The sequence below is a fragment of the Styela clava genome, chromosome 7, assembly GCF_964204865.1.
Source record: "Styela clava chromosome 7, kaStyClav1.hap1.2, whole genome shotgun sequence".
Lineage (NCBI taxonomy): Eukaryota > Metazoa > Chordata > Ascidiacea > Stolidobranchia > Styelidae > Styela > Styela clava.
The window spans coordinates 15,100,816-15,115,376 of record NC_135256.1 but is presented as its reverse complement, the minus strand read 5'-3'; the positions used below and the strand labels follow the sequence as shown (position 1 = coordinate 15,115,376).

Below are 14,561 nucleotides of genomic sequence, written 5' to 3'. Positions count from 1 at the left end.
TGTACACAAACCTATACACAGCCCATCATTGCATTGAAAAGCAACATATTTATCTGAAGATTCCCCCGACTTCCTGCAAGTGTAGAAAGGCCATTTCACCATTGCGTTATATTTAACCAACACGTATCTAGCCTACAGTACTTTAGTTTAAATTATTCATAATAATAACTGCAGTTGAAACCGCCTGGGCAAACAAAAAAGTGTTTGGTGATGTCATGAACTGCACTGATGATGATTACAAAAATTCTGCATTTTTTTCTATCAAAGTAAGTATTATATCGATTACTGTTTTAAGTGTGATTTTAATCATTCATTTAGAATTTAATACGTATTTTGTCAAATTTAAACAAAACGATTTTCTTGTGTTTGATGAGTTATAATAACAATATGTTTTTATGCGACATAACCCCTAATATTGTATATGAAGAAGACCTTTGTCCCCTGGGTTTGTTGTTGTTATTGTTGACTTGCTCTTCCAACTTTTTGTTGTTGAAGATATGGAAGTGTCGTGCGAAACGCTATGTCCTTGTTACTTATCGATCTTAAGATCGGTAAGTATATTGATAGGCATTTGTATGTCTGTCTGTCTGTCTGTCTGTCTGTCTGTCTGTGTGTCTGTGTGTGTGTCTGTTAGATGCACGCGATATCTCACGAAAGCGAGATTGAATCTGCTCCAGATTTTGCATGTGCATTCATCTTATCTCGGACCAGAAGCCTATTGATTTTGGGCGAATTATGTCGTATATTTAGCGAGTTATCAATCAATTATCGATATAGTGATCTAGATTTTTGTAAAGCGAGAGAATTTTGAAACCCGCCGAGCGTGTGTGTGTGCGATGCGCAGTGCGCAAGTTACAAGAGCGGATGAATCGAAACTGCAGTTTCTGTTTTGGGGGATCCCCTAACTATCGATCGATAAGTCTTCGGTTTCCAACCGATATTCTCGTTTATTTCTTAAAAGGAACTGATTAGAACGGTGAACTAAACTCTCATTCTTAAATATTTGTGAAGTGAGTAAATTCGCGATGTTTTGATCACTTTTGGGTTTTTCTCCGACTGCGGTACGCGAGACATCATTAAAAGTTTTTGCGGCCCGCCAACCTCGCAACATTGGACCACCCTGATCTAGCCAACTATTATCTGAATCACACATCATTTTATACCAGTAAGATAAGCCCAAAAACCGAAACATTGAAGATTCAAGCATGAGCTACACCATGCGAACAAAAGTGAAATCTAGACAAGTTTGTGACAAAACGAAGGGCACGATAAAGCGTATTAAAGAAGATATAAAGCCTTTAGTTATTTTAAACTAGCTTCCCGAAAATTACCGTGGAATTTTTTGTATCTTTTCTCGTGTTTGGTTTCGTAATGTCGCTTCAAATTATATTTTACGTGACAGGTATTACAGATGACGTTGTAGTGGGTTAGGATATATATACGTTTCCTCATAGTTTATCTTGGTCATCTTTTTTCACACTCATTGTATGATGAATTGTTATATTTGGCTAATCGTATGACTTGTGGCGTGAGCAGGCCTGATGATATCGTAAAAATACAACTAAGTCTGTCTAAGTTGGGACTCCGGGACCCAAACTGGATTGTGCGGCGCTAAGTCAGCTATGCGGTTTGTCACGGTTGTCACATGGCCAATACTTGAAAATATAGGAGTGTTTTTGCTGAAATAGGGACGTCATTCCCATATTGGCACCGTCCTGTCTTGAGGTTTTAGATACAATATTGAAATTTCGTGATTTTACCAACCATGAATCCCGACATCGGAATTGAGAAAAGGACTAATTCCAGTTGGAATAGTTTAAAAATAACTCAAAGATGTTCTGCCAATAAATACAAATATCTGTCAATGAATTATCTGCCAATGGCACGCTAAAGTTGTTCCGCGGGCCGCACGGAATCTGTCGGCCGGCCGCATACGACCCGCTAGCCGTGGTTTGGACCACCCTGGGCTAGTTGATTATATTCTCTAACCGTCCCACACTCAAGTAATTGACATGTTGAAGGCTATTTCATTCCATTTCAAACATTTCCAGGCAAAGGACGTAATGATATGGCACGTCCCGCCAGAACCATCAAACGAAACGATGGAAATGAGAGCAACACTCCGATACAGAACAACGGATCATTTTCTACACTCAACTGGTGGAAATTTAAAATCACTGTTTGGAGAGAGTTATCCGCTGCAATTTGATGCTGGTAAATTTTATTTGTTTTTCCCAATGCCCATAGTTCTTTTTCATGAGTATCATTTACCTAATAGAAAAGAAATTTTGTATTTATGGTTGTGCAGTGTTTAAAAAATGCTTCAGCTTTTAAGCTGATTGCAAACTCTTCAAAAATCCGACCAGGACATGTGCGGACAAAATTTCGCACTATGAAATTATTGCGATGTTGGATTCAATGAATATAAAAAAATAATATTTGATACTTACTCTGTAGTCACATCAGTTTGACCAAGATTTAGGTTCGACATAGACGCCTTGTGAATAAAGTCCAGACTCCCATCAAGTATCGTCAGATTATCCAAAATGGTTGTGATCTTTTAATACAGGTTAATTTTATTTGAATTGGTAATTTAGAATAAGAAATACAAAATTCTATCTTGTTTCAGTCTACCCAGAAAAACTATTTAAAATACAAGATAAAACTGACAGTGTGGTTGATGTTTTGGTTGATCATGCGACTCAAATGAAAAACAAAATACCAGATTGGTTTTCATACAACAATATGTATCACTCTGGTGAGAGTAATAGCATGCAAGGCAGTAGCAACAGTTTGTTCAGAATTTATGGAAACATGGTGAGATTACTTATTTATTGATTTTTCAAAATATGTTCAAACTCATTGAAGACTTTTGTTGGGTGCCCAGCATCCTTATAAAAAGCAGTGATTGTGTTGGGTTGTAGTATTATTAAAAGAGAGATTAAAGTCACAATATTTTTGTAATCAGTAAATCTTGATACGCTTGTCTGTAAACCTCAACAATTACTTGAATCTTAGGTGTAGACCCTTCACGTTGTTTAATTTAACTGGGCTAGGTTTGGTTCTTTGCATATCCCAAGGTTCAGAGTTAGCCATCGTCAACGATTTTAATACGGTTGTATTGTCAAAAGTTTAACACAGCTTTATTTTATGATTGAGGTAATCACGAAACTGCTCATTGAATGTTATTCAAACTATATTTTGTTTCCAGGTCTCGGTCATCGTGGAAAATCCTCCGCAATACCGTACTGTTACATATAAAAAAAAATTCCGGTATGTATTGATTCGTACCGTCTATTTCTCACGTATTTTAGAATATTTGACTTGTGGCTGAAATAGTATGATTCGTTAACTAATTAAACACTAAATGAGCAAAATGCCTTTTATACCAACAAAACCGGTAGTTACCATTAAAATATATAAATGACGTACGGCGACAACGGGTCTTTTCTGTGCTCTACTCTTGTAGTCTGACGTTAGCATTATGGTATCCCAGAGCCTCAAAATTCAGGGTGGAATCCATGTGGACTCCTTAATCTCAGTCTAACGTGAAACGCTGGAGAATATGGTCGCGTGAGCCCTTCTGCCCCCCGCCCCCAAGATTTTGAGTTTTATTGGTGAACACACCACACCATACGTCAACATATTTTAATGGGTACTCCCAAAGTATGTGAACCAAGATGGCGGACACCGAACATAGTATGTGTACCAGGTTAGGGTTAGGCCATAATTTCAGGTACAAATACTACGGGAGTCACTTGGCTAGTCACCGAACTCGTAATAGAACTAAAACTTGCATAAATTCGATACATTACGTGGACACTTTGCCTATTTTTGCGGCCGTCTATTGCCTATCAAAAAGCCAACACACCAACGCTGATTATCACGACATTACAAAAAGAAAACGAACAAAATTATTCCAAAAAACGCCTTAGTAAGATAGATATAAAAATTTCTGAACTTATTCAAATGCAACTCCAACACATAGGTCGGCTGTTCCAATTAAATACTATTTGTATTTTTTTGTGGCTCAGAATTGGTGATTCAACGGCAAATAGTGCCGAAACGGAGCCATTCATCTTTGCGTCGGCATTTGAGAACAAATTTGGAAGAAAGGATTTTAAAATACAGGTGAGACAGATATCATAGTTATATATGCCAGTTTACGAATATGGGTTTCTTCAATTTTTTTCTTTGACACGACATATATAAATGAGCGTTTTTTTCAAACTAAATGGCCTAATGTATTGAAGGAGGACTATGGCCCTACTTTGCTTGTTTTACCCCAGTATTATTAAACGTACTTTAGCGGAGTAATTCCAATGACTCTTTCAGAGGTTAATAAGCAAACAAGAATTGTGATGCCAAATGTCCGTATGTTACAGAGTTGTACAATCAAAATTAAACCCAAAGCAGATATATTGAAATATACACTTTTACCCTAATACAAATTATACAGCTGAAATACAAATCAATAATCCAACAAAAGAACGTCAATAACATTATATTCTCAAACTGCGGACGGGGCCGGAACACGTCACAGATCGGTCGATACAAAGAAACTTTGCTTCAGGCTTCGCTTGCCGCAATAAATTATTATCAGAGAAATAGAGGAAATAACCTATTCCATTGAATTCAACATAGTATTAATACGAAGGGGTTAAATGGCATTAAAATTCATGGTAGCATTCCACATTCGGTACAGTATAATTGCATTATTATTTGGTTATTAAACTATTTTTCCTAATTTTGCGCAGTATTTCAAATTAAGGTTTATCACGAACCCAAGGCACAAAAGTTTGTACAGCCATGGGTGTAAAATTTTTAATGAATGTGTACTTGTTTTAATTTAAATTTGTAGTTGCTAATGAGTGAAATTTTTAATCTTGTCATTATTATACGTTCCGTCATTCAGAACAGCATCCTAATTATCGCACATGACAATCAGTCATAAGATTGGCAAGTCAAACTGATTGCCAATTGCAATATATGCGCCTTGAATTCTATATAAAACAGAGAAGCTTTGAAGAAATAACATAAGATTAAGGGCGATACTATAAGATTTTTTTGTTTCAGACAAACGCATATTTCGTCAATGCCAATCAAATGACCAGCGTTAAAGGTAGTGTAACAAAAGGCAGCTTCCAATTGGATTATCTAACAGCCATAGCTTATACCACAAATACGGATCCAGGGCTTGGTGGATTTTTCTTTGTTGTTCACAGCAAAAAGGTAATTTATAAAGTATTTTAAATTTGTAAAAAGTACAAAATTATGATATGGTATCATCAGAAACATCAAAATAATTCAAATTACACTAAGAATAGGTGATGAGGATATCATTAATGCTTCACAAAGCTTTACAATCTATTTATTGCGTGATAAGTAATATTATGTAGAAATTCATATTTATTCATAAAAGTTATTTCCAGCATGCTTTCGGCATAGTTCTGTATAAAATATTTAAAAAAAAAACTGCACAGAATTTAACTAAATTCTGTAAATCAAAGAGCATACTTTATTTTTTTCTTAGCTGAAAATGGTTGTATTTAAATATTATGTTCTTATTATTTTATATTACATTACTATATATATACATATGAAATATATGTGTGTGTGTGTTTACATTTAAATAGGTTAAATATAATTGTGATTCACTCATCACTCTTTTTATTTTATGTTCGCAGTATTGGAATTCTGTAAAACCAACGGAGTTACAAAAATCATCACAAAATCAATATTTCACACAAGTTCAATTCAGCGGAAAACCTTCAAATGTCGTCATATGCTACCTTCTATTGGCGAGGTAGAAATATTGGAATACATGACTAATTATTTTGTTCGTATAATTTCATAATTTGAAAGAGCTATTAAAGAGTTTAACAGCAGAAACATATACCAACTTGTGAATGAATCAGCTCTTTCAATCACGAATTACAAAACTTAATTAATTCATCCTGCTGGCCTAAATCAGTTAATCACGATTATGTCGCAATTTTCGTGAGCTGGATATCGAACGCGCATTCACTTACAATAAAGGAAGAAACTAATGTGAGTTTATATCATATCGCTCCAAACTCATCACTTGGCAAATTTTTTTTGAGTGAAACTAATAACGACCTAACTTTTGAGGAAGTCCATGCATGGTTAGGATGCATGGTTAGGATGGACAACTCAATGATTTAATCGCTTGAAAATAAAACGGGCGGTGTAGCTTGAATGCGCTCCGGGATTTCCGGGTATGCCCTTCGTCAAAGAGATAACGCGGAAATCTCATGTTGATAGGCTGGGAATACCTCTGATATTAGTTTTACGCGCTCCAGTCTACACAATGTACTGTAAAAAAAAGGGAAAATATATATTTATACAGTACATACTTTGTTTCAACTTGAGCACAGAAAATTTTATGGTATATTTTGGTTTGAAATTTAAATATATCAAAGTTGTGAATGACTAAAATATGTTTAGAGAATGATTTGCTATTATGACACCTCATTGTGTTTGTGAAGTTTTTTGACACGTAGTGGACATAACGATTGTTTCAATGTTATGTTGTTCTTGTTGTTCTTGTTGTTTGACACAGAATAACACACCTAGAGGAAATATTAAAAAACACTTTTCTATTTGATTACTGGACCAATTGCTTTTTTTTTAGTGGTTGAAGATGAAATCTTTCTCCAGAAGGCTATTACTTTTATTTATTTTAAATATTTCTGTGAGCTCTGTGAGATTTGTTTTTGTTTGCTATGACGTCATTAAACGTTCTGCGGACATCGGACGCCATTTTGTGTCCTACTGTACTGCTTCGCTTGGTGTGAATATATTTGTAGACTGTGATCTGACGGTACGGTAATCGGTACTGTACTGCGAACAGACGTGTCCATATATTTGGGCGTAGCTCTCTTGTCTTGTTTGTTGGCCAATTTAACTGCTCATAATCGACCACGTTTTGCACATTAATCAGCGTTGAAGAATTATATATTCCGTTTATGATTTTTAGTTCGATCACAAGGTGTCTCTGATAACCGTTTGTGATGGTTAGGAGTTCGAAATTCACGTGACCAGAAAATACTGATAATGATATTAATGCAATAATAGTTTCATAGTTGCAGGATTTTTTCTTAATATTTCATATTGAGGTAATGTTGAAGAGATAGTAAAACGAAAATGACTTTTTTTTTGATGTAGTGAATTCGACTGAATTCTCTATAAAGAACATTTGCGTTTTATCTTAAGCTGAAATGCGAATGACAATTTGTCACTTACCATTTCCTGTTTCTCAATCTCTTGAACAGTGTTGGATGCTGATGATCACGTTTCATTTAATTGTTTACAGGAAAAATGGACAAAAAATTGAAAAATCACATCTTGATGATCTGTCAAATTATATTCTGGATATATTCATAACGTTGAAGGATTTATTTACTCCGAGTGAGTGTTGGATTTTATTTTGATTGTTTTATTGATCAGTTTATGAAGACGTGGTTAAGTTTCTATATCTCAAATGATATCAACTAGAAAGACGGGTGCATATTAACGTTGTAAACTAACAGATTCATTTGAAAACGGATACAGCTTAGACGTATATATTGATAAAGTCGTACAAACCTGCGCTTTTATTGTACTAAATTTGTGTATATTATATTAAATCTTTCCCATTAATTGATATGTAATACATGTCAAATTTTCAGCTGAATAAATGATGATCCTACGACAAAACATGATTATTTAATACTTCCAAATTTGAAAATTCTTGTATCAGACTCTGATTGACCATAAAGAACTCTGACCCCATAAGGTCGTATCGTTGTCTCCCAGTCATACACATGAGCATCCTTTTTTTATCATTATTTATAAATGTTTGCATATATTGTATGTTCATGGTTTGATGAATGAAATAAAATTTCTCTCTCTGCTCTCAGAGATAAGTGAACATCAATAGAAGGCGACTGGATGTCTCTCGAAGCGCCATCCTTCCTCGTGAAATTCGGCAACGCAATTGCTAAAATCCCATTAATAATTGTATTGATTGGCCGAACATTGAATTGAAGACCTTTGCTACAATACTTACAATTACCAAATTATTTATCGTTATCTTTCTGTTGTTATCTGAAGGTAAAGTAACGAACAATGGTGGCACAAAAAATATTCGTTGAGGACCTGTGTATTTTTTTATTCATATTAACAAATTTTACAACCATTTTATTTCATTGCTGTTTATACATGGCAGAACATTTTTCAACGCAATGTTTTAATGTAATTTATCTTTCGATTTTGTATTCAGATAAAGCAGTTCAGAATGGGCTGACCGCTCCGATAACATTCGATAAAGGAAATGATACCGATATAATGAATATGATTCCGCCAAATGTCAAAGAATTTGTTGAACCTGGTTATCTACAGTTTCGAGCTTATGCTGAAAATGGATACCCAAATGCCATGTGCCTTGGAGTTAGGTAATCAATCTTATTCACTGTTTTATCTACACAGTTTACTGAATGAAATGTATGAATGTATTTGTATGAAATGAAAATAACATATTCAGATGGACATATAACAACAATATGATATGTTTCAGATCTTGTAGCTGATTGGTCAGATCTTGTAGCTGAAGTGCTATCGGAGAACTGGTAGTAGTAGTTTACATTTCACAGACTTTATGAAAACTTTATATCTTTAAAAATTGCGTTTTATATGTTTCCAACTCCAATATATACCTGGTTTTAGTTTATTGCGTGTTTCATTCAAATTATTTTTTTTTACTTAGGATGAAGGTAAACTCACCTGAGCATATCTGCATTGGAGGACTTGCAAACAACTTGCATAAGTTTGGAACTTGCAGCGATTTTACAGGTAACTCGATCAACGTGCATTCTCACATCAATGACGATGTGTATGTAATACTTTTATTTTAATAAAACCATTGTATTAGAATCCTTCAGTAGTTTTTTTATTCAACAAACAACTTTTCGTTGCCTAGGCTGGGCAGGAAAGAGCAGCGACACCATAGATAACGATGAGGCAACCGGACATGCCCATTCGCAGGAGGATATCTCGTCATCAATATTAATTTTCTACCGTTAGAAAACATTAAGGAAAAGACGAAATTGTGAAAAACTGGAATGTTATAGGCAAAGAATTGACATAGGCATCACTCAAACATTGAAATTTTCGTAAATTTGTAAAACATTTTAATAGTAGATAGATATTATTTCGTTTGAAGGTATAATTGTTGTTGTTTTCGACGCTGTATCCTGCTTTAATGTGCATGATTTGGTGCAAATATAAATATACTGCTTCAAGGTATAATAGCATCTTCCTATTCATTTTTTAATATAAATTGATGAGTTTTATAGTATATCATGAGTGAATTTTGTTTTACAGAATTTTATTTAATATAACAGAATGACTGAAATCTTGTTTTCATTACATGTTATGATTTAGAAATTGTTGGCAATCAAAATTATAAAAAAAAAAACAGTAAAAAATATTTATTTTTTTGATAAAGTACTAGATTCAGCTGGAACAGTGAATGTGGAATAACTAACGGTGTTGTGTCTTGTGTTTGGGCTTTGTTACTAATATATATTGAAGTCGCAAATTTGAAGCTCCCATCTTAATGAAAAATTTCGGCAATTAGAGTTTCTAACTGCTAAGTTTTGTTTGAAATGGACTGAAATCGACTGGAGTTCAATTACTTATAATTTTGTGTTTTGGGGGTTTAATTGTGAACCGTCGGAAAAAAAATATTTTTCATGCTGTATCCAAATTATTTTTCAAGTCTCCTAGAACCACTCCCATAGCCTGTGACAGACAACAAAAATAATGAAATCCTATTCCATTACATATTTAACAATTTCGGGATTTAATATATTAATACTTTTGTTTGATTTTTCTAATATTTTTATTTACCGCGATGGTGGTAAAATAAACTTAACAATGATTACTGTGATGAAAAAAGGGAACGTTTTTCAGTTTCGTCGTGGTTGGTCATCCATCATTCCAATTTATTCCAAGTTATCCGAGATATTTCATCTATTTACATTTTATCTATTTGCCTTTTTAATTATTTACATCGAAGAAACTATTTAGCTATCTTCGTGTCAAAATTGTGTCTTTTAGATATCGAACGTAATAAAATCTCCGACCACACTAAACGTATTAATCTTTTCTAAACAGTATCATCTAATATCCAAAGGTTAAGTTGATTAAACATGGTTGTCCATTAGTCCATCTTTGCATAGAAGCTTCTCGATAGAAATACCAAATTGATCCAGTGGGTCTACGGAAGGATTCGATATCATATACGTTGGAGATTCACCTATAGTGGCCATGAACTTTTTGAAAGACGGCAAATCGTATGCCTTTTCCATATCAGGACAATAAACCCATTTCTTCGATGTATTGTTTATTTCGTTAAATATGTCCTGATTACTTTTCAACTTTGACTTTTCATGACCTTCACAGTCATTAACAAATTTCCTCACAATTTCAAAAAATTTGGACTGCAAATCACCATGATTGTCATCGTCGGATTTTATGTTCAATAAAAAGTAGGCATAAATAGCATCGCATCCATTAGTTTTCAATACTCGATTACACTCGCGTACAAATGTCGTTATGTCCAGCCAATGTACAGCAGTTGCACAGCTCACAAGGTCCAAGCTATTGTCTTCAACAGGAAAAATAGTTATCATGAATAAGGTAATACGATACGGTATTCATATTTTTTTAACCTCTGAAAAAATGTACCAATAATACATAGCCTGACTATAAAAAGTAAGTATCAAATTATTATTTATGCTACGGCTATGAGATTAAAAAGTAAAATTTTCGTCAATCTGGAGTGGAAGCTGGAGATAAAATTTTTGTTGATAGGGTGTCCCACATTGACGATATTTTGTTCCGCTCCTCAAACCCTAAAATCCAAGTTTCGAAGGGGAAGCCACTTCGCTATGGGTCTCGAATGCGATGTGGGTTTTGAATATGAGTATTATGTAAGGTTGTGGAGCTATGGTATTTTATCAAAAGTCTTACTGCGTTTAACGCGAAACAAGACTCTTGAATTGAATAGAATGATAATCTTCATTTCTGCTATACTCATACGAATCCACTTGCCTGAAGGCATAAAGCGAGGAAAAGTGGTTCGTTAAACTTGCGTAACCACCACTGATAGCTGTGAAATTATACATTCACTTTTCAATGCCATCAAAATATTTGCCAACCCGGGGTGGGTACTGGAGCCGATATGTATTATTGTTTATCGTAGTGGATTTTTCTGGTAACTTGTCCAGATCATTTGTTATATAAAAGATAATTTTTTGAACTCAACCGGAGAATATCGAAAAATATACACAACAGGGCGTGTTGCATATATAGCGGGACTCAAAGCCTCGTGTGTTTTGTGGTTATTACGGAAAACTGGTAAAATATACCGAATTATTGCCTCTATTTTATTCGCTAGAACAAGTTTCAATTTGTATATCGTAATTATATTCAATTTTATTTTGTTGTCTACGGTAATATAAAACTATTTCGAGCAAATTTGATCTTAGAAAAACTTCATTTTCTCTGACACTGCGGTCCTTAATTGGAGCAATGAACGTAATCATGCAGAAGAAAAGGAAACATAAACGATGTTTTCTAATATTTATATGCACGGCACACGAGACATGATAACTCATAACAAAAAGTTAGTGAGGCTTTCAATAAGGATGATTCTGTTGCGATTTTCTGGAAGCATATATAGTGAAAGTGCCATAAAGGAGGCATGACCGAATTTTTAGGACAATACAAGTCCCCAGTAGGATATTTTGTTTCTGAGGTTTCTTCGACATAACGCATTGGGAAATGTACTATTATCACAACTGTATTATGACGCAGTGAATTAATTTTGCATGAAATACAGAATCACAGGCAAGATACTGTATTTCCTCGAAAATAATACTGTCCCTTTTCAAAAATAACGCTAGGGCTTATTTTAGGGGGATGTCTTTTATTTTCATTTATTGAAAACAAAATTACAAAGTAGTGAATTACGAGACTTATTTATCAAATATACAAAATATGAAAACCGATATCCATTTAAATATACATAACACCTTTTCCGCTCTTACGCATTTAGATTATTCAGTTAAAACGTGTAGGAGAGATTTCTAGTTATCAACTCGTTTCAAAAAAATTTTGCGCTATTGACTAGGTCTTATTTTCAGGGTATGTCTTAGTTTATAGGAAACTGTATACAAGTGCTAATTAAGCAGGAAGAAGTATATCTGATAATATGTTGTTCTTTAAGGTTGAAATAATAAAATATTGAGTCTTCAAATTTATAGAAATTCATCCAATTGGCCGTAATTTTTAACTTTTAATATTGGAATATTTAGAATTCAATATGAATAGAATTCCCGACGGAGAGAATCCTTACGAAGAAGATGACGGTGGGCAAATTAAATCATACATTTTTGAAAATACAGATTCTTCATTGCTAGGAAGGAGTTTTGAGTTGTATATCTGAGTGCTTAATTATTCATCTATCGTTACGACGAGTCTGATTTAAGTAATGGTCCTGATTTTTTTTAAGATGTATACCCATATAATTTTTATATAGACAACGCTGAATGATTAGATTCTAGAACGTAATTTTTTATTTTCATGTAATTCCTCTTCTCTATTTAAGGTTATGCTACGTCTAATTCTGCATTATCCTTTTACCATTGGTCGGCAATTCTCTGTTCTTGCTAATAAAACCTGACGCAAAGTCTAGAGTCTAGGCAGTTTTCATATTTTTCATGCCTTTTGGGATAAAGATTTCTTTCATATATGAAACAGTTTCTTTGATTTCTTTGATTGAGTTTAATGAACCTAGAACAAACTGTGCAGTCCTAAAATCAGAATATTTACACTACTTTCATTCCGAATTGATTACATCTAGAATAGTTATAAAATCAGGCCAGTTATGCCGAGTTTTTGGTTCATTAGTGCGCAAGCGTTGGAAAATTTAAAATTACTCATGTGATTTACTTTCCTCACGTTATGTAATGATTCGCATGAATCCGAATGCTAACTCGTGTCATATTCACATTGTTTGCTTCTAAAATATCTCTTCCATAAACATATTACTGTATATGTTTTTTCATGACGAAAAAATATGCTCATTCAAAATTTAAAGCTAGAGCATGCACTGAACTTATTCTACTGCAATTAAATATTTGTTTTCATTTAGGCAAGACTCTCCCGTCTTCACCAACGCCCACTCCTCGTTTCTCTTACCAACAAGGACCTCCACCATACAAGTCAACCAACAAAAGCCGATTGATATTAGAAATCATCATGGTAGTGATCATAATTACCCTACTCATTGTACTTTTGGTTATGATGAATGGCGGATCAGAGGTATTTCAAAATAAATTGCATGATTTATATAGAATATGAAATTCATCAATTACGGTCGTGAGCTTGAATCTTTGTTGTTTTCATACATGCAATACATAAAAAAGTGGTGATAGTGGAGGATGTGTATTTATTTACAACATGTACGCTTTTCATACGCTTTTCATTTTATTCACTTTTTATGATTTCTGTTTTCTAAGACTCACTATATTTCCACTTGCTTTCAGCAAGCCCTAAATGTAAACCTGAGTTGAGAAAACTGCGACACGTGATGAATTTAGGGAGACCAACAAAATCCTCGAGCAAATACTCACCAAAGCAGAAAATATTCGATATAAATCAAATTTATACAATACTCTTATCTTAGAATATTTAACATTTACTGAAACAAACATGGGTAGTTAAATTGTAAACGAGAATAGAACGTAGAATCCATTTTTAATTTTGTTGTAACAACGCACTGTGGCTTGCTGCCCCTTTTCACCGACATAATTACACTCATTGCATATTGAAGCTTTTTTGCAGTGACAATCAGAGCCCAACGTCATGGAAATCGTCAAGCAAATCGCTGATTTTACAAATTCCGTAATTACAATTTTGAATTTCGCAGCAACTATTTTAGCTATATAATGGTTGTAGTATTTTTATTTTTCAAATGACACAAAAAATTGTTAAGATTAAAAGTAATTTTTGGACATTAGGCCGCGGACGTTAAATATTGTTCAAGAATTGCTTTATAGCGGAATCTCGCCAAATAAATAGCCATGAGTTGAAGGTTGACAAAAGAAATATTTCTTTAAAAACGACCGATGCAAAAAAGACTCAGGAAAAAGGCTTAAATCGACAAGACTTATCGTGGTGCATGGTATTTATAACAAGATGGATGAATCCCGAAAAAGTTTTTGAATATTTGAAGACATTTTAGACAAGTACAATTTCGAATCATCATTATCCTTTGATTTGATGACCCCCTTTACTACTAAATAAGATCTTTAAATAGAAAAATCAGAAGTTTTATGTTGTCAAACTTTCCAGCAATTTTCCACCAACTATATTATCCGTAAATTTTACAAAATTACGAAAATTACAAAATTGTTGCGATTACCTCGTCTGAAATAGAGTCTTTAATTTGTCCGGGATATCCTAAAACAAAAATTTATTGCGCTTTCCAG

General features: G+C 33.8%; 1 protein-coding gene across 1 annotated transcript; it reads left to right on the top strand.

Annotated features, from left to right (window-relative positions):
- Positions 1-5,071: 5,071 nt before the first annotated feature.
- On the top strand, positions 5,072-9,739 carry LOC144411676 (uncharacterized). The gene is made up of 6 exons (XM_078114844.1): positions 5,072-5,232; positions 5,688-5,806; positions 7,337-7,431; positions 8,285-8,456; positions 8,768-8,853; positions 8,981-9,739. The coding sequence occupies exons 1-6, from the start codon at positions 5,107-5,109 to the stop codon at positions 9,082-9,084; spliced, it is 702 nt and encodes a 233-aa protein (XP_077970970.1). The 5' UTR covers positions 5,072-5,106; the 3' UTR covers positions 9,085-9,739.
- Positions 9,740-14,561: the final 4,822 nt, after the last annotated feature.